We start from the raw sequence: 25322 nt of genomic DNA on the forward strand, positions 1-25322 counted from the left end.
AGCACAAGGCGAACAATTGTGGTTAAAAAGTATATACATTTTAATCTTTTTTAGAGAATGAGCGATCGTTTCGCTAGATAAGACCCTTATTTCTGGACTGGGATCGTGTCGAGACTTTGAAGCTGCATTGAGACGGACATTTGAACCTTCTTTTGAACATTGGGATAGATGGTTGCCATTGAAGTCCTGGGATGTTTTCCTCAAAAACCTTAATTTATTTCCGACTGAAGAAAGAAAGACATGGATATCTTGGATGATATCGGGGTGAGTAAATTATCAGTAAAAAATGTTTTGAAAGTGAACTAATCCTTTAAATCCTTAAAAATGAAATTACAAATAAAGTACTTAAGCCCTAAAAAGGTCAAGAAGAGCTCTATAAAGTTCAGCTAACTGCATTTAAACAATTTACACTAATACACTTTCCTTGCAATTAACAAGCATGTAAGTGTCCAAAACCATTACACTATTTAGAGTTCACATTCTTTTAAAAGCATATTATTTCTATAAGAGATAAATCTCTTCCGTGAGCACTTGACATCAAAAAAAAAAAAACTTTTCCTTTAATCCTCCCTTGTTTGGCTTATGCTACTCTGAGCAATGCCTGAACTTTGTATTTTGAGCACTTCTTGCGTTATATTTGCCTCTTCACGATGACTCGCTTGCTGTAGTCCTCAGTTGTAAGTCGCTTTGGATAAAAGCGTCTGCTAAATGACTAAATGTAAATGTAAAGCTGATCTGGCAGTCGTCAGTTTGTACCTTTCAGCTTGAGTTTGCTCTGGAACTCCTTGTCAATCTCGTCTTTGTTGAACTGAGCATTGGCGCTCTCAAAGTCAAAGTCTTTCTCAAACTTCATGGGTCCTTCTCTGCGCACAGGGAAGCGGCCGCGACCCCGATGACCTCCAGCGCGCCCGCGGCGAGCAGCAGGATGGCCACCAGCTGAAAACACACACACACACACACTGGGTTATTGCTACACGAAACACATTACGTCATAAATATTGTAATGTGGGCCATATATGAAGTAAAAAATAAATCAAAGATTGCAAAAAAAGGATCCATTCTAAGCATGCTTTGTGACGTTCAGTTGCTAGAAATATAAGAAACACTATATTAGCACCTCATAGAGGACTTGACACACACTAGTTACATTTAGCTGTTGGTGTAGAGAAAAATGCAGAAGTTGTCAACTGAAGAGGAGGTAAATCAAGCCGATTACAATGAAAGTATCACTGCAAGTAAACAAACACAGCTTGTGTGAACACAGCTGCCCGAGCATCATAGGGACACACAGCCCTTTCCACACAGAGCCGTGCAAACACATTTTCTCCGGTGTCTAGGGTGTAGAAACCCCTGAAATCGGCTGTTTTTTAAGCCGTCTGCTTTAAATATTTAAAGGTATAATGATGGGTAAAAACAGCGTTTTGAGTGAATCTTATGAAAACACAGGCCAGCAAAGCAACTAAATGATGCATTATTTACTTAAAGGTCCCATGGCATGAAAACTCACTTTATGAGGTTTTTTAACATTAATATGAGTTCCCTAGCCTGCCTATGGCCCCCAGTGGCTAGAAATTTGGATAGGTGTAAACCAATCCTGCTCGCTTTTGAGAAAATGAAAGCTCAGACGGGCGAATCTGAAATCTTCCCTGTATGTCGTCATACAGGGGAAAGGTTACCTCCCCGTCTCTACTTTGCCCGCCCATGAGAAAATGAGCCACGCGAGCGCGATATTGTTTTGTCCTCGAGAGACGTCGATCAGGCTTGCAAACGAGCATGTCAGTTGCTCAGTGTTTGGATGTACAAATTAACACAAAATAATTTGTTTAGTTCCTTCATTCGAGCCTCTGAAGAACCAGTGGGTAATGTGAATTTCTGATGTGTAATTGTTCAAGTTCGGACAGATAATCTTTCTCTCAAAATCGTTCAATACTGTTTATGCATCACTAAATCAAGCCAGTGACTAAAATATCAACTTCACATCGTTTCTCTTAGTAGGATGAAAATAATCATATTTAAAACAGATTAAAATATATACAGAAAGCGATCACAGCCCAAGCTGTCAATCACACAGCGCGAGTTTATCTGGACACTTGCCAAAACTCGTTATGAAATCAATGACGCCGTTACACGGCACAACGAAGCTCTTACTGTATTTACCTCGTGTTTGCATTGGTTAAAAGCATTAGTGAGAGTGCAGAAACTGCGTTGCAATGATACAATCTTCATTCACGTGATCATTAGACTGTCATCTACTCAATGCTCATCACTGCAACCTTTTATGTGATGGGAATAGATGTAAATACTTTAAAAACTTCTCACGATTCGTTAATCTCGATTGCTGTAATAATAAAAACGTATAACAGCTGTAATAGTAAAAGTATTCGACAGGGTTCCACATGTAATGCTGGCTATTTCATATGCAAGCATGTCAGCCAATCACAGTGGGCGTTTACACTGAGGTCTCACAGCAGCCAATCACAGCAGTGGGCGTTTACACTGAGGTCTCACACAGACACGCCCCTTCCAACAGAGCATTCAAATCAGAGGCTAAAATCAGGCTATGAAAAATGCCATTTTTTTTAATCTAAAAAACATACTAACATTATGAGGGCACCCCAGGAACCATTATAAAATAATACAATAATCCATGCCATGTGACCTTTAATGTACTTTATGCATTTTTTTGATTTTGGGGTGAAGCATGTTCTCATCAGGTTGCATGAGATTCACCCTTTCACAAGCTCCTATGAACGAAGAACGCTTGCTAAAATCTCTCTCTATAGGAATCATGCAGTTTCAGCATCCAACGGCACAGCATTGCTGCAGCAGACGAGTTATGACCTGCGAGCCGTTTAGTAGCGTCCCCGCTTCCTCCTTTGGACTGACTGGACTCTGGTTCGCTTGGTTTCGGGACATCAGTACCTGGGAGAGTATAGCTATTCAGGACTATGACACATTAAGCCGGTTTTAACACTAGCATTGCTCAAACGGTGTCATGCATCTCTATTCTATTGATTTTTTCTTCAAAAGCACTAATAAAAGGCCTGTAATTCCTGGAAAATTTTAGGCTATCGAGAATCCATCAAGTTTGTCAAGTAACGAACAGCCTGTCAAAGGCTGTCTTAAACTAAACCACCTACCTGGACAGCATTTTGGGGCATCTGAGGCCCAAATGTTATATCAGTACTACAGGCCCGTTCACACCAAGAACGATAACTATAAAGATATCTATAATATTAGCGTCCACACCAGCAGAAGATATCGTTCAGTTTTCTCGTCTTCCACTTCAAAAGCTCTTTCAAGTCGAGTGGATTCTGATTGGCTGTCAATGTTTATATCATTCATCAACTGGGGGGAAAAAAAAATGTCTGAAAGTGATTCCAACAATATAATTTATCTGTGCCATTGTTGTAGTTGTGGTATGGACTTTTAGATCTTGAACTATATCTATCGTTATAGTTTTTTATCTTTATAGTTATCGTTCTTGGTGTGTGAACGGACCTGAAGGGCCTAACGTTCTTAATGTTAAAACAACAGATTGGCTAGACTGGCATGACAAATTTAATTACCTTGGATGTTAAAACATGTTCTCCAAACTAGGAGTTAAGGACTGTTCACACCAAGAACGATAACTATATTTGCGTCCACACAAACGAACGATAACGGTCTGGTTATTCTAAGCTCGCTCGCTGCGGTTTCAAAGTGTGTACAACGTCATTGAACATGTTTCTGCTGTTCTTGCTGCATTTACACGGCTTTAACCAGAAGATGTCCTCTGAGTGAGTGAAGCTAGTGTAATCGATCTAATAATCTAACAGTGAATTTAGCTGACGTAGTCAATATAGTGGATAAAAACAGTATTTTTCACTGGAACTTCAAAAGCAGCAAGACATTAATAATTCATTACATTTATATAGCGTTTTCTCGGCACTCAAAGCGCTTTACATAGAAGGGAGAATCTCCTCAACCACCACCAATGGGCAGCATCACCTGGATGATGCGACGGCAGCCATATAGCACCAGAACCCCCACCACACACCAGCTTACTGGTGGAGAGCAGACAGTGATGAAGCCAATCAGTGTATGGGGATGATTAGGAGGCCATGATGGACAGAGGCCACTGGGCAAATTTGGCCGGGATGCCGGGGTTACACCCCTACTCTGTCGAAAGACATCCTGGGATTTTTTGTGACCACAGAGCTCTGTTTAACGTCTCATCCGAAGGACAGGATGTTGTCGAAATGAGTGCTGGATTCCTGTGGTAATACTTCTGTTTATTCAGAGGGTATCCATTTTCTTGAAAAGGGGCTTGACTTGTGTAACAGTGGTGTACCTCAGCAATTAACTGCTCCACAATGTAAATTATAATTGGCTTCTGATTGGCTGTCAGTGTTTTATCTTTCAACAGCTGGAAAGAAGATCCTCCCGAAAGTGATCCAACGATATCGTTTCTCCGTGTCATTATAGCTGTGGTGTGTGAACTCAGCTATTCTTTAATATTGAGAATGATTTTTAGAACTATATCTTTATAGGGCCTTAAGACTCTTAAATACATGCTTTGCTACTGCTACATGGCAGAGGAAGTCTGAGGTGGGAATCCCCAAGTCGACAGTTCCCACTTTTTAACCTGATTGTGTTGGTCAATCACACGTTACGGTCATGTGTACAAGCCACAAGAGGGCGCCATGACCAGGGCTGTCACTTTACCTTCGAAAATTGATCGGACCAACCAACAAAAGTTTAGAAAAATGACGATTTTAACGGCCTTCTCTCGGAGTGCGTCCAGCTCGTCACGATACGCCCGCTGCGAACGCGTGTCATACAGCAACTGCAGGCTCTGACAAACACACAAAATGTAACGGCCACCTAGTGTTAAGTAGTGTTCATGACATGAATGTTGATATGCCTTTAAGATGACCTCTTCTATGGTGTACGTTATTGAATGCGTGCTGTTCTTGTGTGAGCGTGCACGCACAGTGAGAGTGAGAAGAGGAAGATGACCGCTCTTGCTGACTGCTGTTATTATAATGCGTTTACTTACACTTTGATTTGTAGCGTTTTTGAGAGTGTTTTCTTTTCCCTGTTAACATTCGCTCTTTGACATGTATGTGAAGAGTGTGCTTAACTGTGAGGAAACCTCTATAAAAGACTCATGGAACTACCAGTTCGTTTGCACGGTCTTTCCTATTCTTCATCTGGGCAGACTTCAAACTCTCTGACAGACGTTACAATAACAGCTAATAATACTTCTGCATAATAGGTCTCTTTTTACAACAAAAATGTGAATTCTGCCAGTATTCAGACAGTCTCATGCATACAGATTCGGGCTACAATCGCCTACGTGCGCAAAATTTGTTTTACATTTCTAATCGTAAACACAGCCATGTTGATGCCTGCAGTAATGTTTTTCATTGATGTTATGGCAGTCCACTCTGCTTATTGTTTTTCAAGAATGTTGCACTCCTGTTTGTCATTGTGCACTAAACTTCACACCAATAAATCATCAGAAATATTGCTGACTTGAGCGCGTCTCAAGCGCCCTCTTTACATTCGTCCTAATGCCTGTTAGTTGTCCATGGATTTGCCAATATTTGCAGTTGAAAATAGAAACGTCTTTAGACACGGAAAATCGATTTTACAATCGATTCATGTCTCAAATCGAACAGGATTGTTTCACAAAAGTGACAGCCCTAGCATGACTCATTTCATGTTCTGTATGGCAGTTCACAAACCAATGGGCAAGAATTATTTGTTGACCATTTGGAAATGTGGTAACGCTGAACTAGAATAGGCAAAATGTTTCCTCACCCCTCATCTGCTCCGCAAGGTCCACGGGCATCTGGGTATTGGTGGAGGCGGCACGCGTTAAGACCGGGCTCTTGCGGCCCAATGTCGTGAGGGCAGTGGTGACCGCAGGCGCTGATGGGGCAGAAGGCTCCACTGGGGGGCTTTTTCGGAGAACATCCAGAGCCGGACTGGTGTGACCTGCATTACAGAAATGGCAAAAGTTAAGAGACATAAGATAAAGTGACAAAATCTTAGCCACAAGAACCGCAGCCACCCTGACCAGGAAATCAGTGCTGGTTAGAAGACAAAATCTGGTGAATTGTGTTAATGGAATAACTTGATTAAAAACAGATCATAATCCAGTCACACACACTCAATTATAAATATTAATAGGATAAATCTTAAATCAGCATTTCAAGAGACATACAAACAGCAGCTAAATAAAGTTATTGCAGAGAGCTTAATCCAGTTTGGTACACACAGAGTTCAGGAGCGACAACAGAAAGTGTTATATTAAGTGTGTAGTCTCTACACAGAATTGAACTGAAGAATTAGTTATTACAGTGTAGTCACCCACACATTTTTTAATTTGGCTTTTGACCTACAGCAGGGGTGCCCAATCCTGCTCCTGCCGATCGACTGTCCTGCACAGTTCATCTCCAACCCTAATCAAACACACCTGAAGCAACCAATTAAGGTCTTCAGGATCACTTGAAAATGAAAGGCAGGTATGTTTGATTAGGGTTGGAGATGAACTGTGCAGGACATTCGATCGGCAGGAATAGGATGGGGCACCCCTGACCTACAGGAACTACAAAGACCATCAAGTCATCTAGGTTAGCATCCCCACACAAACATGGTGAGAGTGGCTTCCTAGTCCACCGGCAGCTCAGATGGAGTGGCCATCCAACATCACAAGAAACCCAAGCAGTGAAAGGCAGAGTCTCAGCATATTACACTTCTAGCAGCAGGGACAATCTAGGACAATCTAGCCAACTCAAGGTCCACTCTCCTGCAGAGTTTAACTCCAACTTTAATCAAAAACCCTCATTTTAAAGTAATCCAGAAGTCTTTAGTTAGACTCTTCAGGTATGTTTGTAAAATCTGCAGGAAAGTGGACCTTGAGGACCACAGTTGCCCATCTCTAATCTAGCTCAACGACACAAGACAGTCTAAGCAGAAGTGAGAAACTGGGAAAGTATGGTGGAAAGTAGGGCATTCAAGGATGCTGGGCCCTCCTTAAAAGGAAGATAAAAATGACTCCATGATGCTGGATCCCATTTTTAATATCTGCTGAGGGTTGTCTAAACCCTGGGGAACTTACACAGGTGATTGCGAAAGGTCCTATTGTGTAAGATCTTGGTCGAGTGACCTCAACGACATACATTCAGCCGGGCTGCCAGACATCAGAGACCCAGGGAGAGAACCGGTGTTGCCATGATAAAGTACTAGGGACTTTAAGCAACAGCTGCTGATGGAACGGCACCGGCAGCCGGGAGTAAACGGTTAACTGCCGTAGCTAAAGCTCGCAAAAAGTACGGCGTAGGGAATAATTTAATAATTTGACAAAATACAAATAAAGAAAGTGATTTTAAAAAGCAGGAGAGGGTTGCTTTGGACATATTTGGACATTTATAATACAAACTTTCTTAAAGGGGCTATGTGGAGTTTTCAGTGGCATCTAGCAGTGATGTTTCAGATTGCAACCAATACGTTTACAAGCGAGTGCTCGTGCTTTTTGTTTTGTTTTTTATTATTATGTGAAGTTTGTGTTGGTTGTTTCTTAGTGTTAGCAGACTCCATGTCAAAGTTGCAGTGTCGTCGCTGTTGAGTGCAAAGTCAGACGAGGCTCGGGAGCGGGCATGCAGGTCTGGCAGATCCGACCCGGAGACTTCACATTGAAATAGGAATACTTGCTTTCAGAGGTAATAGCAAAACCCGCCAAGTGGATAATTTTATTGTGAGATTACAACCCCTTCACACACAGGCAATAAAAAATTTATTAATTTTAGTAGAAAAACTCCACATAGCACCTTTAATCTTTCACATAAGTAATGACTACGGAAAAATCAGCTGTTCTCCCGCATTAGACGGTTACAGTAGAACGTCGAAAAGTAGCAGTTAAAGTCGCGCGTGCGCAACAGAACGCCAGAATGCCGCTGCCGTTCCACCAGAGGCTGTTGCTTAAAGGATAATTCCGGTATTTAACACCTTGAGTCTATATTGTAGTTTGTTTTGGATGAACAAGAGTGGTGGACAACATTTTTTTGACAATGGTTCCTCTCTCGAGTTTTTGACTATAAAAGAATTGGCCATGGACCCATTTAACATTGGAGTCAATGGGTATGTCCGAAAATGTCATTAAAACAACCTTTAACATTAGTTTTCAAAACTGTGCAACTCACCGAGTGATTAGTGATGTTAGTTGATGTTCCAGAAACAAAAAGGGTTGCGAAATACAGTTTCTGTCGTGTTTTATTCGTCATTTTGTAAAATCCCATTGAATTCTGTTGAAAGACTGAGTGCTCGTTAATATATAAATGTGCTAACGGAAACGGAAAGGGGGCTGTTTACATTTGGTCGATGTAGTCTTTTTGCTCGCTTCCGTTTCTCATAAGGCTAGCGAGCAGAGCTCTTTACCGCAGTTTTTGACCGCACAAATTCTAACCATATTGAAAGACGTGACCACTGACCAGTGCAATATGAACGTTGAACTCGACTGTGACCGTGAGTGTCCCGCGAGACAAACATCGGTTATCGCCATCAAGTGGTCGGGAGTGTGCTAACGCTTCAGATTGAAATATTGAGCGGAAGTTACACGGTTGTGAAGTGTCTGAAAAAATAGTTCCACTATAGCAAAATAAACGGATTGGAATCATATATTGCGACGATATATTGTTTATAATCATCAACGAACACCACTAACCACTCGGTGAGTTTAACAATTTTGTAAACGAACATTATTGGCTGTTTTAATGACATTTTCGGACATGCCCATTGACTCCAATGTTAAATGGGTCCATGGCCAATTCTTTTATAGTCAAAAACTCAAGAGAGGAACCATTGTCAAAAAAATGTTGTCCACCACTCGTTCATCCAAAACAAACTAGGCTACAATATAGACTCAAGGTGTTAAATACCGGAATTATCCTTTAAAATCCCTAATATCAGTGCTCACAGGCATCTTGGAACAGGAAAGGACCAAACACCCAGTCTAGGAATCGCAGGCATATGCAATTTCTTTAATTAAAGAATAAGACAAACTCATCCCAATTTCACACCATGGTCAAATGCGTTCCACTATTGCCAAGGGAGTGGACATGGCCCTCGGTGGAAGGTTTCAATTCAACCTGGAACCAGACAGATATTCGTAACCCAGAGGAAAAGAAATGTGTCCAGATGGAGCTGGCAGAACCCTGGGAAAAGAGTTGCCAGGAGGCATCAGAGAGGAAAGCAAGTACAAGGAGCTGGATGACTGGTGTGGTTGTTGCCAATAGGGAGTTCCCCATCCAATCAATGTGGAGCCTAGCGGGGGTGGGGGGTTGAGGAGTGTGTGGCAGCACACAGTTTGGGGAATCACCAGGAAAAATCTACTGTTATGGAGCTGGAAAGAAGTGAGCTAGGAGCCAGAAGATGCGCGGTGAATTGCCGCAACTACTGACCCAGTAGAGTTGAGTCGCAGCCGAGGTCGAGACACTCAAGGAAGGTCTGGGCAGCAACCCAGGAAAATGCCTTCCTCAGTGAAACAGAAGAAAGTTTTGCATGGATATATTGGGCTGGAACACACTACAGTCACAAGAGGTCAAGCAAGTTACAAGTTTAACAAGCTTGAGTCTCTTGATAAGGTGGGAAGATGAAAGATAGACTTGATGTTTAGGTCAGACAATATGTTTCTGGTCAGCCAAGTTAGCTTGTGTCAGGCAGTGTCCTGTAGGACTGTCAAAAAAAACAAAAACAAAACTTTCACCTAATTAACAAAAACCTGCACATTAGAATTTTTGGTGCACGAAACATGATGACAACGTAACTGACGCGGTTTGTTTTTTTGTAAGCTTATCCAGTATATTGTGCGGCTGCGTACCCTCCACTACCTTGCAGTTTAGCAGATGCAGTGTCTCTTTCTATTAGTGTTTATTTTGTCAGCCATTTTTTTGTCTCAGTCCTGAGTCAAAGGTACACGTGTGTCCACGAAAGCGTTTTTTCACCTGGCTGGCGTGTTTTCTCAATGGCTTCCAATAAGAGCAGCGCGTTTTAAAAACGCCATGAGCGCAACGATGCGCTGAGCGTCTTTTTCACGCTGAAGCGTTCTGCGTTTTTTACAGGTCACCAAGAGTTGAAGGATGTTCAACTTTGGGTAAAACGGAGCGCTCATCACTGTCACTTTTTACCCAACCGACCAATCACAGTGGAGGAGGGGCGGGACTAATACCACACCGACCAATGGATATTCTGTAACATAGCAACGAAACGTCTCAACTGAAAAAGAAAACTGCACTGCCAAAACGCTCAAGTGCACATAGCTCGGCGTTTTCAGCTGGCTAAAAACACTAAAAGGACACACGGCCTTAGTTATAATTTCGTCAAACATGTCCTGATTTTGTTTAGTCAAGTTTTAGTCGACTAAATGTCTGAGCATTTTAGTCTAGTTTTCGTCATGCTGCAAAGTTATAATCATGACAATTGTTGTCATTTGAGAAATATTCATCAGAATTATTGCTTACAGCTATAAGCACAAATCAAGAGAATGTCAACCCGTACACATGGTTTATTTTACCTCATCTAGTTTCCTGATTTATTATAGGCTATTTATCATATAGGCCTACTGACAAAACAAAAAACTTCATGAAAATTCAAACTAGTAACCTAGTAATCTAATAAATCCAAATTACGTTAATGTTTTTCTAATAAAACAACAGGAAAAAAGACTTCTTGTCATACAGAGCTGCACAAGTGCAGTTATTCAGCAATCACAATCAATTGTCCAACAGATCCATGTTTGGATTGATTGCAGTTCATCACTGAGAAGGTTTGATGGCAGATTTAGTCGCAGCAAACCACTCGTGACAGAACACAGACGACTGAATGACACTTTCATTTGGGCAGAAAATGGAGATCGCTGAACTGCAGATTACTTGTTTGTCTGTTTTCAGATCATCCGCACTTCTTCAGCAATGTAGAGAGAGCGCATGTTGCCAGATTGAGATTAAGTGAAAGACTGGGTAGAAAACATGTTCTTTTAACAGAAAAGCTCTGAATGGGGGATTTAAAATGTTGAAATATGGCAACCGCAAGCATGAATGCTTGAAGCGGCTTGTTAAAAACAGTAAAAAAATTGTTGTCTACAGAAATTTTTTTTTTACTACATTTACTCTTGTCTAAGGGTCATCAAGGATATTGCATGTCTATTTAGTCACAGATATCGTTTAATGATGTTGGTGTGGTCTCGTCTTAGTCATGGAAAAAAAAGGTTAGTTAGTAAGACGTCCACACAAAGAGGACAGTCATGCTTTTGCTCTAGGACATATTTTTTATATAGCGCATCCACATCGCAGCCTTTTGCGATCAACTAATCACAACGTTTTAAATCACGATTGCAATTCGATTTATCGTTCAGATCAAGTTGATCGTCTGGTGTTTCTGACAAACAATATGTAGATGTGTAGGGAGTAGAAGTGGATTTTTTCTGAATGGCAGTTTGCTATTTTGTATATGTAGTACATTACGCTGTCTGTTGAGACGCGTTCTCATGTTATTGATGCACTTAGAGTTAAGCACTATTATAACCTAACATTCCTTGCATGCACATTAAAGCTGCAGACCGTAGTTTTTCCCTCTTTGTCGCCATCTCTGTTTGAAATCTGCAATTGCAGTTATTCGTGGAATTATCTTTACGTGGGTTGTGCTTCGGCACCGCGCGGATGAATCCAATGTTTTGAGGATTCTGGCGATCGTCGTTTGAACCTTTCTGGATCCGCCATCAAATTGACAAGTTTAATTAAATCAAATGCTGTGAGAAAAGGCTATAAATCTCCACCAACATCCTAACGCGCAATATGGCCGGGACTCCTCTGTACAGACGTAATGACGCAAAGACATGCTCAAATTTCCAGTGGAAATCCACCAGTACCACTGGAGTTAAAAACATTACAAGCTTACAGTTTTGAATCGAGCGAAGGCAAGCAGAGTTTTGAACACTGGCTGGTTATGTACTTGCGCAAATTTATTTGGGATAATTTTTAACCCCCAAAAAAAGTTACGGACTGCAGCTTTAAGGAAATTATATTTTATTTAATAATAATAGTTTCAAAAGTTAATGCACTTTAAAAAGAGAATTTCACTTAATTTCAATAAAAGATGCGATGCTTGATTTGCTTATTGCTCTCGCTTGTGGGCATAGGAGACAATACAGTACTTTTTCCCTCTGATATTAAGTATTGCCTTAAGAATTTGAACTTTGCCAATATTTCTGAAATTTTAATTTAGCTTTTCAGCCATTTTGACAGCACTAATTTATTGTTTACATTACATCAACTCCTGTATCCTGTTCACACATAATTCACTCCCCCATTTAAATGTGATTATTATTCCCCAAAGGTTTGCAGCGTGTATGTGGCCCATAAGTTATGGTAGTCAGAAAACTATTAGACCTCTTAATTTTTCCTCTACATGCAGGTGCCTTAAAACTGAAACGGTTACATACGAAACTTTCAAAAGACAAAAGAGACAACAGACACAAAAGACCACCAAACGGTTGGGATCTTGCGGAGTTCTGAACACAAAGGCTTTATTTTACAAGGACCAATTGTTAGTAACATTTTGATTTCATTTGACGGTTAGATAAACCCAAATCATTTGGTTTATAAACCTTAAATAGTTTGTTTTCGGTCCCCAGGGAATGGTTTACCTTCTGCTACGAAAGCACACAGAGTGTCACTGTTGAAAGCAGAGGCAATAGCATTGCTGTGAGGCAGTGCTGCAGTCATGCCAGTGTCACTAACAAACAATCCCAATGAACTTCCTGTGAGGAAAGGAAAAGCAGGCACACACACACACATCAGAGGTGCCACAGGAACATCAAATATGGACTCAAATATCCTGTTCTGTCACTTCCGCTCAGCACCTTGTAAAAGATTATTGGATGTCTTGAAGCATTTTGCAGCTGTAGGCCATGATATATTGTTACACTACTAATGAGAGGCATATTTTTATAACATGTCACAATATATCAAAATACAAAAATGCAACAATATGTATCGTTTATAGTGAGAGTATGTATAGTGTATATTTCACCCAAAATAAAAGTGTTCAGAGTTTTAGTGTCAGTAGTACATTAAACTGTTATATATATATATTGTTGAATATAATGTATAGCCTAATAATGCAATAGGGGAATATTTGTGTGTTCTGATAATGGCAAATATCTTCTGTTACCAGTAAAAAGTGGCTACATTATTTTAAATATATCTAGTCAGTGACAGATTGCAAGTATGTTCGTCTAAATTAATTCTGTATTTTCAGTTCATGAATCATGAATATTTTTTATTCTGGTGTCGCTATTATCCTGTTCATTGGGTTTCCAGCATTTAGTCAAAGCCTCTTCATTCTCACACTCACAATGTAACACCAAATTGACCATTTTAATCAACAATTTTTTGTTGACCTTTTATCATAGTTGTTGGAGTAATCGCAATAATATCGTATTGTGAGATGTATCGAAACGTGACATAAGGGTATCGTTACACCCCTCCTCAGTTTACATCCCTGACATCTCCAGAACAGAGCTGTGAAAGGACACTTACCGACACCAACAGTCCCGAACTGTGGCGAGACCAGCGGGGCAGGGTTGAACTGAGGGTATGCGGTGACCTGCGGACGGCTGAACAGCCCGTAGGAGTTTCCTGACTGGAAAGATGATGGTGGGGCAGAAGATCCCAGAGAGGACTAACGGATGAGAAAAAAATAAAGCATAATGAGGTCTAGAACTACGCCACGAACAATGACAAACTGAAAATAATCAATCTAAGAATTACGTATAATGAAACAAATCTCAAAGATTTTAATTCTGAGTCCAGGTTCTCGCTAGTTTCGGAGCGGCCTAACTAGACAGAACTGTTCGGTATCGTAAGTTCTTTACAGATGGAAATAGTTTTGGGTTAATTTGTTTAATACCGTATTTTCCGGACTATAAGTCACTTTTTTTTCATAGTTTGGCTGGTCCTGCGACTTATAGTCAGATGCAACTTGTATATCAAAATTAATTCATACTGACTGAGATGAACCAAGAGAAAACATTACCGTCTACAGCCGCGAGAGGGCGCTCTAGTTAGCGGAGTTGTTCAGAAGCGACACAGAGGAAAAGTACAGTGTTGTGGAATGAGATCGCGGGAGTTCGGTGAACTTGCTGACCGGTAACTTGTTGGACTCGCTGGCTAATGTTAATTTAGCCTATTCAGCCTCAGGTATATGTTCTTTATGCTATTGTGTCGCTGAATAACTGTTAATGTGTTACGTTAACATGCCGGACACCTTCAGCCTGTTGTTCTGTGTGCTATTGTGGAGCTGAATAACTTGCTTTTCCAGATTAAATGTCTGTTCTTGGTCTTGGATATTGTGAAATAAATTCCAAAATAAATGCGACTTATAGTCCAGTGCAACTTATATGTTTTTTTCCTCTTCGTGACGCATTTTTTGACTAATGCGACTTATAGTCCGGAAAATACGGTACACGTTTAAATTGTGTGCCATGTGTATGTAACAAACAATTCTGTTTTCCCCCCTAACACAAACTCACATTTTTTTCTTTCTCAGCTCGTCTCAGTCATCTTCTAAAAAAAATAACTCTTCCTTTTAACTGTAGATATTGTATTGTCATGTTTCTCATTTGTTTTGACTTTAGTTGTGCTTCGTGGTGTACAAGTGGCGCTCACTACAGAGCTTGACCAGTCCAGCTGCAACTACAGTCATGCTCTCCCACTGGCTCTGCAGTGAGTGTCCTCTCGTTTGTTATGGATTTAGACTTTTTTTTGGTAAACCTTTTGCAAAAATAACAGGCATCCAATCCAATAATATAAGAAAATCTAATTTAAACAACTTAACATATTCAGTTGAAATAATTGTATGCAATTAATACACTAGGGCTGTCAACGAATATTCTAAGTTCGAATATATATTCTAATAGTTTTAAAAAACTGGTTTGAAAAAAACTTTTTTTACAGTCTATGGGAAAAACACGCCCGCGGTAACAGAGGCGCGGCTGTCTGTTCAGTGCGCAAGCTGTCTGAGACAAAAAAAAAAGTTGACTTAACGTTAACTTTTTGCAGAGCCCAACTCGACCGCAGCAGAGAAAGTGATTTTGACTTTTTAGATTTTGGGGGGTTATGTCTGGAAGTACTTTGGATTTTGGTCGGTAGATGGTAAAATTGTGGAGCCGCGAGATAGTATGCAAGCTATGTAAGATACAGTTAGCATACGATTCGACCACTAGCAACAAACAGAAACATTACTAAAGTGTAGGCTACTGTACTGACTGAATAGATATTGCATGAATAAGGTTAGATACAGCTGTTTCATGCACTGCAGGCTTCCACTGGTTTGATTATTTACCGTTTCATGTCAAGGAAAAGTTCCATGTTTATCACAGCACAGCTCGCTCGGAGCGTTCAATGTCGGTTCTATATACTGTAAAACTTCAATTAATGTTAATAATATTTGTTTCAATCACTGAATGAAGCCTGCTATATTTGGGACAAGAGTCACGACCTTAAAGGTCCCATGACATGGGGTTATTATATTATTTTATAATGTTTCCTGGGTTGCCCTTATGTTAGTATGTTTTTTAGATAAAAAATAGTCATAATTTAGAAACAAAAGGCATTTTTCCTAGCCCAGTTTTAGCCTCTGATTTGAACGCTCTGTTTGAAGGGGCGTGTCTGTGTGAGACTTCAGTGTAACCGGCCACTGCTGTGATTGGCTGACATGCTTGCATATGAAATAGCTACTTATTACATGTGAAACTCTCTCGAATACTTTTTACTACAGTTATTATACGTTTTTACTATTACAGCTATCGAGATTAACAAATCGTCAGAAGTTTTTAAAGTATTTAGATCTATTCCCATCACATAAAATGTTGCCGTGATGAGCATTGCGCAAGCAGATGACAGTCTGTTGTTGATCGCGAGAATGAAGATCTTATCATTGCAACGCAGTTTCTGCACTCTCTCTGCTTTCACCAATGCAAACACGAGGATGTAAATACAGTAAGAGCTTCATGTGCAGTGTAACGAGCGTCATTGAGTTCATAACGAGTTTGGCAAGTGTCCAGATAAACTCGATCGCGCTGTGTCCATGAGAAAATGAGCTAGGAAGTAGGAACGCGTGCGCGCGATTCCTACAAAGATTGTTCTTTGATCGCTTTCTAGCCTTTCTGTATATAATTTATTCACAATTTAAATACGATTATTTTCATCCTACTAATAGAAACAATGTGAAGTTGATATTTTAGTCACTGGCTTGACTTACTGAGGCATAAACAGCAGTATTGAACGATTTGAGAGAAAGATTACCTGTCTGAACTTGAACAATTACACATCAGAAAGTGTTGCTTGGTAACGTTAGCTCGATCGATTTATTTTCAGACGTTCATCGAGGCCAGCTCTGTATTGACCCAAGTTGAGGAAACAGTCGTCGGTGAAATGTTTGCCGCAGACATGCAAAACTTTGGGGAGTTGTGTCGGCGCATTTCCAGAGAAAATGAAATGAATCCACTGGTTCTTCTGGGGCTTGGATGAAGGAACTAAAAAAAGGCTTCGGTGTTCATTTGTACATCCAATTATTGAGCAATTATTATGCTTCGCTCGCTCAAAAGCCATGATATCTCCCGTGGACAAACTAAAATCGCGCGCACGCGTTCCTGCTTACTAGCTCATTTTCTCATGCGGGAAATATTCTCTGGGCGGGCAAAGCAGAGAAAGGGGAGGTAACATTTCCTCCGTATGACGTCATACGGAGGAGATTCAAGATCAGCCCGATTGAGCTTCCACTTTCTCAAAGGCAGAGAAAGATAGCAAAAGCTTGATTTACACCGATTTAAATTTCTAGAAATTTGGGGACCATATAAAGGCTAGGGGAACTCATATTAATGTTAAAAAACCTCAAAAAATGAAAATTTCATGTCATGGGACTAGGGCTGGGACAACGCGTCGACGTCATCGATGACGTCGACGCAAAAAATACGTCGACGCAAAATATGCACGTCGATTCGTCAGACCCAAAACAAAAATGGCGGCGTCGGAGAGTAGTTGCAACACCACTCGCTCCTCAGACTTTCAGAAGTGCAAACGCACTCGGTCCTCTAAAGTATGGGAATTCTTTAATGTAAAAGGAAACAATTCCGTGATATGTCGTCTGTGCAAAATGGAGATGGCCTTCCATTCTAGCACCACGGCAATGCACCAGCACCTGAAGAGGCGCCACCCGGGAGCAGCTGCAGATGACAGAGCACCGTAAGTTTTTCTTCAACTCCCCACTTTGCACTCGATGTTGGAGTAGGCTATAATACGTTGTCCAAACCTAAGGTTTTAGGCTACAGTGTATGTTTTTTAACTACGTGTGTTTGTGAGAGAGAGAGAGAGAGAGAGAGAGAGAGAGAGAGAGAGAGAGAGAGAGAGAGAGAGAGAGAGAGAGAGAGAGAGAGAGAGAGAGAGAGAGAGAGAGAGAGAGAGAGAGAGAGAGAGAGAGAGAGAGAGAGAGGCGCGGACGCGAGCGAAAAGTCGCATTGTGTTTGATTATATTTGTGTGTGTGTGTGTGTGTGTGTGTGTGAGAGAGATGGAGGCGCGGGCGCGATCGAAAAGTCGTAGAGTGTTTGATTATATGTGTGTGTGTGTGTGTGTGTGAGAGAGAGAGGCGCGCGATCGCAAAGTCGCAGAGTGTTTGATTATATTTGTGTACGACTGTACGTGTGTGAGAGTGAGGCGCGATCGAAAAGGCGCAGTGTGTGTGAGAGAGAGAGAGAGAGAGAGAGAGAGAGAGAGAGAGAGAGAGAGAGAGAGAGAGAGAGAGAGAGGCGCGATCGCAAAGTCGCAGAGTGTTTAATTATATTTGTGTGTGTGAGGCGCGATCGAACAGTGGAAACAAAAACATACTCCGTCATTTTGTTTATACAGAACATCATTCAAACTGCAAAGTGTTTAAGTTGTTCTGTTAATTCAAATTTTAAGGAAAACGAATATATTGTTGTTACACACATAGGGTTTGATTAGCCTACTTGTTGATACTTAATCAATGGGCATAGCCTGTAGGCTGAGGTGGATATATATAAAAATCGTATATTGTGTTTCTTTGGTGTTGGTTTATTATTATATTTATTTTAATGTGTGTGTACTTTGTTTTCAGGGATAAGAAGAATAGTGTGGAAAATTACTTTCACAAGAAAAATACAACACCCTGCACCCCCCAGGAGGCTGCCATACTTACTGAGAGCGTCTTATCAATGATTGTTAAAGACATGAGGCCGATTTCTGTGGTTGAGGGCGAGGGATTCAAAGAAATGCTGACCACCTTTGAATCAGGTTACACTCTGCCCTGTAGGCGCCATTTCACTACTATGATGGAGAACAAGTACGAAACTTCAGTGGAGAAACTTAAAAACAAACTTAAAATGGCCACATCCAAAATCTCCCTTAGCACTGATGCTTGGACAAGTCTGGTCACAGAAGCCTACTTAGGGGTAACTTGTCATTTTATTAATGACAGTTGGGATCTTGTCTCCTTCAATTTGACAACACTTCCAGTTGAAGAACGCCACACAGCAGAAAATATTGCCTCCTGGCTGGAGAATGTGGCAGAAAAATTTGACATTTCGTTTGAGAATATCCTTGCTATTGTCCATGACAATGCACGTAACATTGTGGCAGCTCTCAGAATCTTGGAAGAGAGATTTGGGGTGGTATCCCATCGGTGTGCTGGGCATACACTTCAACTGGTAGTCAATCATTCAATGGACAACCCTGTGATTAACAAGGCACTCTCAGCTACACGGTGCCTCGTAAAACACATAAAGAAAAGTGAGCCAGCTACCACTAAGCTGAAGCTAAAACAAAAACAGATGGGCACAGTTGAACATAAACTGATACAGGATGTAGCAGTCCGTTGGAACAGTTCATACTATATGATTGAACGTCTTTTAGAGCAGCGATGGCCAGTGGTTGCGACGCTATCAGATCCAGAAATCACACAGCGCGGAAAGCACCATCTTGATCTGAAAAACGATCAATGGATTCTTCTGGGGGAACTGGAAGAGGTGCTCAAGCCCTATGAGCAAGCCACGGTTTTCCTTAGTGGTCAATCTTATGTCACAGCCTCTGTTCTCCCCCCCCTGCTGTAGGGTCTCCTGAAATCCACCCGAAATAAATCATTTGATTCTGCTGCCATGACCTTTTTCCAGACCAAAGCAGAAGAGGAGATATTGTCAAGGTGGCAGGAGGTGTTTGTATTTCAAGAGGATGGGAAAAATGTGTCTCTCATTGCTGCTGCACTTTATCCCCGTTTTCGGAAATTGAAGTTCCTTCCAGCAGATGATGCACTCAAACTACAAGTACAAATACAGACTGTTGCTCTTGATATCAGAAGGAAGCAGAGATTGTTACAGGCAGCTGTGGGGCAGGAAGCCTCAGCAAGCTCCCCACCAAAGAGGAGGTCCTGCTCTTTGTTGGACACTTTGTTGGGCACAGATTCTGAGGGGGAAGACGGCAATGAAGAAAACATGGACCAGGAGGATGGTGATGGGGACAGTGAGACAGTCAGGAAAGAGGTGCTTTTGTATTTCGGGGAAAACCCTATCCCAAGGGATAACAACCCCCTTACATGGTGGAAGGATAATGCCACAAGGTTCCCCATCCTGGCTGCAGTAGCCAAATCCTATTTGTCTATACCTGCCACATCAACGCCATCTGAAAGGCTTTTCTCAGTTGCTGGGAACATTGTTACTAAAAAAAGGGCAAGCCTGACTCCTGAGCATGTTGAAATGCTCACATTCCTCCACTCCAATATATGACTGTATTTTGTCTTGAATGACACACAGAGAGAGACACACACACACAGAGAGAGAGACACACACACACACAGAGAGACACACACACAGAGAGACACACACACAGAGAGACACACACACACAGAGACACACACACACAGAGACACACACACACAGAGACACACACACACAGAGACACACACACACACAGTATTCTTAAGGTGAAAGGAAAGTGTCAGAGACTAGTGTAAGTTGTTATTTGCATGTGAAATTGTGAATGAAGTTTTTTTCAGTAAGCTAGGCCTATGTTCAACATAAATGTTGTGTTCTGAATGTTTATTTTCATTATTTTTTGTTGGAAAAGCACTTTCTGTATTAGCTTAAAGCCCCCAAGTTTACAATAGTTACTGTATTCTTTCAATAGCTCTAAGAAAGGGTGGCTGCCTGGGTGACCTTTTAATTTGTTTATTGAATGCTAGACATCAAGTTGTTGTTATTTTCATTACAAGATGCACTTTTTTTCCGGCCTTTGTGTTTTCAAGGTTTTATTGAATGCTACCTCTGACTAAGAAATGCATTACTTTGCACTTGTATAATGTTTTATTTTGGAATTTTAAGAGCAATAAACATATATTGCAATGTTAAGGAATTCATGTTTTTTTCATTCAGACATGTAAATCAACATGTATAAATTGCTATTATAGTCAATTAATGGGCAGATAATCGATAATCGAATCGGACTGGGAAAAATAATCGTTAGATTAATCGATGCATCGAAAAAATAATCGCTAGATTAATCGTTTAAAAAATAATCGTTTATCCCAGCCCTACATGGGACCTTTAAATTGCTTGCAAAAAACTCTTGATCAGCACTCAACATTTGTTTATTGTTGTTTATTTTAAACCATTATGCGCAGAGAGCGTGAGGGCGAGAGTGAGGGCGAGAGCGAGAAAGAGAGAGCATGAGGGCGAGAGAGAGAGAGTGCCTGCGAGCGAGCGAGAGTGAAGTCTGCGGTCTTGGCCATTAGTTGATTTACCTGTTTTTGATTTACCGCTCTCCACAACGACAAAGAAGTTTTAGCAGCTTTTGCTGAATTCTGAAGTTGATATTTTTTCATCTCGCTGCGCGTGGAAAAAACGGCCGCATCGCTTCTATAATGAGCGCGCTCGCCGCACGCCTACATTTGAAATAACGAACTTGAGCGCGCAAAAGACGTGATATGTGAACGGCCCCTTGGCGAGCACCTCCAGTCAGGTCACGAGCTACTGGCAGCTCGCGAGCGCCGTGTTGGAGACCCCTGCTCTGTAGAGATCCGCTTTGTAGGCTACGACTACATTTTAGCTACTTTGTAATGACTTTCTGCGGCCAGCGTTTCTGGAAATGACTTTAAAAAAAACTTCCAGACGGGAGAAGGAGAAGTCATGTTGCCACTGGAAAGCTCCGGTCTGCTGTTGTGTGCCGTGCGCCGCGCATGCAGGTGGAAAAAAAGTTGCGCGAGTAATTTACGTCACGTGAACGGCTTTTTTGATCGGCGCTTTTGGGGTTCGCCGATCAAGCTATTTTTAGCCAATATCGGCCGATCAATCGGAGCATCACTAGGAGATAGCCTCCATTTTTAGGTTTTTAACATCACAGGGTGATGTTTTTAAGCTCATTTTTACAGTCACTTCGCATCCTGGTTCCTGCCCTTTACAACTGCCTCCTGTTTCTTCGGCTGATAGAAGACAGTCAATGACAGTTTTGGATACCAGACTAAATGCAGTGCTAACTTGTTTTGGGTACCAGACAAAATCTGTAAATTGGTTTAGGACCGGATTTGGTAAAAAAAAGACTGGATCCACATTCTTGGCTTTCCTTGAGTATTGGAAGGATCTAACAAAAGACTTTGATAAAAGCTCACTGGACTTTGGCGTATTATAACGTAGGACTCAAACTTATTATAAACCTTCATTTTTTTTAATGTGTACAGGAATCAGCTACTGAGCGCATTCTTGTGTGTACCTGAACAATGGCGGGGTCCTGAGGCAGAGAGCATGTCGGTTTGGGAGGTTCACACACTGTCAGGTCTTTGATGTCACTTCCTCTGAATATAATGTACTCAAATGTCTCATCTCTGGGTGCGATGGGACGGTCCGTGGGTCGGTCCTCCGTGCCGAAGGAGCGCACTGCAACAAGAAATAAGAGAGCCAAACATGAGTTTTTAATGAGCTTTCATCCAAGTAACTCGTAATAAATTAGTCTTCTCTGAGGTTTGACTCTAATCTTCTTAAAATTGGAGAGCTTTTGCTTGGCAAGTAATCCGGTTGTTAAGTTTGACCTCACAGCTTCAAAACAACAAAATGGTGCTAATATACGTTCACAGTTTGCTTTAGCACTACCAAAAAAACACAATCCTAACATTCATCTTCATATGAAAGTTGGCCAGACAGCGATTCATCTTTTTGGAACTGTTAAAATAGTGTCTGGGAGTTTTTTAAGTTGAGCTTACATGTGTGGTATGCTAACAGCATCAATAAAAGGACGTTGAGATAGTATTATTATCATAAATCACAGAAAAGACTGGCAATGAATCATTAGAAATCCCAAAATGCAGTAGTTTTTATCTATGAATGCCAGGTATAAAGGTTGAGCATTTATCATGGCATCCATGATAGTTTCATGCAAAAATATCAAAGTGAACATAATACCATAAAACTGTGCTAACTTTGCATTAGCAACCACTGGCATGTAAAAACAAGACTCTGATAAGACGCTTAAACTGTTTGAATGGGTAAATATGTTACAGTAGCATCAATAACTACAGTAACTGTGGTATTTTGGCATAAACTCTGGTTATAATACACGTGTAAGAGAAAGCATCACTTCGATGTAACTTAACAGCTGGATAGAGGGAGTGAATCCTGCATTAAACACACTAGCATGCTAAAAATCCTAGCGAACAGCCAATTGCATTTTTTGAACACGACAGACGCGTTTATTGTGCCGTTATGATGCCCAAAACTACGGCAGGTCAATATGATGCCAAAAAAAAAACAACAGAAACACGCGTATAAAGCCAGAAACCGCCGCACGAGGCTCCCGGGCTCAACACTGCTGTCTGTTTAGGGAGCTTACTACACTTTGAGACGCAGCCTCGATGCTGAACACAACGCGTAAGTTACCCTCGCAACGCTAAGCGTAACGCGACCTAAAGAGTCTTTTGTGTGTAAAGAGTGTTTCCTGACCTTTGGCGAGCGCGACGGTTGAGTTCTCGGTGTCGATGGTGTAGAGAATGCCCTCATAACGGATCTCCGCCTTACTGATCAAACTGATCTTACTGCCGATATACGGCGTGCCGCCGCTCATCGTCACGCGATCACTTCAACTAAACTGAGAGAGTTTTGGAAAATATGTTTCTGCAATTCACAAGCATAAACAAACTGCTGCTGCTGCGCGAGTGTGTTTGCTAATATAATATGGCCGCCTGCATTTTCAGGCCGTCAGGCGGAAATGACGTTGAACCGCCTACAATTTCGACTACGTCAGGGTTTCCCAACTTTAAATGTTGGGAATGTTTTTTTCTCTCTCTCTCTCTCTCTCTCTCTCTCTCTCTCTCTCTCTCTCTCTCTCTCTCTCTCTCTCTCTCTCTCTCTCTCTCTCTCTCTCTCTCCTCTGTATATATCATACATATATATAATGTTTTATATATATATATATATATATATATATATATATATATATATATATATATATATAAAAAAAATATATATATATATATATATATATATATATATATATATATATATATATGAAATGTTTTTTAATATAAATTGTAAAAACTTTTTACAATTTTTCTTATTTATTTTCATTATTATTTATTTAGTTATTTATCTTTATTTAATTTGAATTATCTTTATTTAATTTGAATTATCTTTATTTATTTTATTTTTAATTATTCTTTATTTATTTTTTATGTATATTTTTTATTTGGTCCTTTTTATTTATCTTTATATATTTGTATTTATCTATTTTCTATCTTTTATTTTTCTGTCTGTTCTTGTCCAGTTGTTCAAAAATACATTTGTATTTGTTTTTCTTTGCACAGTAATATTTTACTGTTCTCATAATTTATTGCTCTTCGCACAATTGTTTTTTATATATTTTAATTTTGTAAGTAGTACTTACCTTCGTGTTAAATAAAGTTTGTGAAATGTCACTTTCTTGAGATCAAGTGCCTTTTCATTTCCATGGTAATTGTAGCTCTTATACGGTAAGGTTTGAAGTGCTGGTTAGATGTTAAAACATTTCAACTCAAACTATATCGCTACAGTGTAAGTAAGTATATACTACAATATATAGCACAATGTGAAAAGACACATACTACAGTTACCACATTGTAATAATATTCACAATGCTCTGAGGAAGTATAGTATGGAAGTAAAATAATGCCAAATGTTTTTGAAATAAAAAGCCTGTTGAATTGCACTACTTGAGAAAAATATGCATTGCATTAACCATGCTTGCATTTTAATGCATTGTATTTTTAGGGCTTGCATTTTTATGAGCTGAAATTCAACATGGTTATATATTTAAGCTGTGAATATTTCAATTCAAAACATTTCAAACACATTTTCATTAATACAAATTCAATAATCCATATTCATATTTCACTTCCAAAATATTCAAACTGTTAAAAAATACAACCTATAATATTCAACAGGCAATTTTCGGTCCATTTTATTTCGCTTTATATATTCGCTTCCACAAATTCAGTGGTTCAAATTCAACATTGACATCCAGGAACTGCAGGAAAAGCAGTAGATTACCGAGCATAATCTCCATCTGCTGTTAATCAACCTCACCAGCAGGGGGCGCAAGCGCGTGTTGTTGACGAAGACCAGAGCAACAGTTAGAGCAATTTCAGCCCATTAAAATGCAAGCTTTTTTATTTCAAAAACATTTGCCATTATTTTACTTCCATATATAGTGACTGGAAATGTATCCATTAAACACCAATAAGCTCAGTATTTAAACCAGGTGAAAGTGTGCAGGTTAAAATAAGCAAAGTGTAGGTAATTTCTTTACCAACCTGATAACAGTCACTTATAAAATTACATTTTATATGTATTATTACAGAGCCAAAAAAAAAAAAAAAACTACATACAACTATTGTAGCTTTATGTTTCTCTATTCACTGACTAAAGTGTCAGCTTTCTGAAGATACTTTGGTTAAGTGTGTAGTCACAAGGACAAATGAGCAGCAATCGTATTTCAGGAATACCATTTATGATCGCTTTGTACAAATTGGTGGTGATAACAGAATAAATGAAAACCAAAGCATGATTCAGAAGTAATCATTTTTATTTACAAAAAGAAAGTGTTACGCAGCAAAAACAATGTATAGGTGTATACAGCATTTAAAAAAAAAGCACATTACAGCCTCTGAAAGTTATTTTTCCTTTAAAAAAAAAAAACACAGTTTCTGGTCTGTAATAAAAAAAACATGAGTCGTCCGTTGTCGGTGA

General features: G+C 40.2%; 1 protein-coding gene across 4 annotated transcripts in view; it reads right to left on the reverse strand.

Annotated features, from left to right (window-relative positions):
- Positions 1-23332, reverse strand: part of lsm14aa (LSM14A mRNA processing body assembly factor a) — a 29180-nt gene extending 5848 nt beyond the window's left edge. The window contains exons 1-7 of one of the 4 annotated variants that reach the window (XM_079603016.1): positions 23043-23332; positions 21820-21983; positions 13587-13728; positions 12692-12805; positions 5809-5985; positions 2842-2922; positions 757-936 (exon numbers count right to left, since the gene is read on the reverse strand). In XM_079603016.1, coding sequence (XP_079459142.1) covers positions 757-936; positions 2842-2922; positions 5809-5985; positions 12692-12805; positions 13587-13728; positions 21820-21983; positions 23043-23163 — 979 coding nt within the window. In that variant the 5' untranslated portion in view covers positions 23164-23332. The remainder of the gene's footprint in view (positions 1-756; positions 937-2841; positions 2923-5808; positions 5986-12691; positions 12806-13586; positions 13729-21819; positions 21984-23042) is intronic. The other 3 variants (XM_079603017.1, XM_079603018.1, XM_079603019.1) reach the window with 3 other exon arrangements.
- Positions 23333-25322: the final 1990 nt, after the last annotated feature.

This window comes from Phoxinus phoxinus (assembly GCF_949152265.1).
Source record: "Phoxinus phoxinus genome assembly, chromosome: 25".
Taxonomy (NCBI): Eukaryota; Metazoa; Chordata; class Actinopteri; order Cypriniformes; family Leuciscidae; genus Phoxinus; species Phoxinus phoxinus.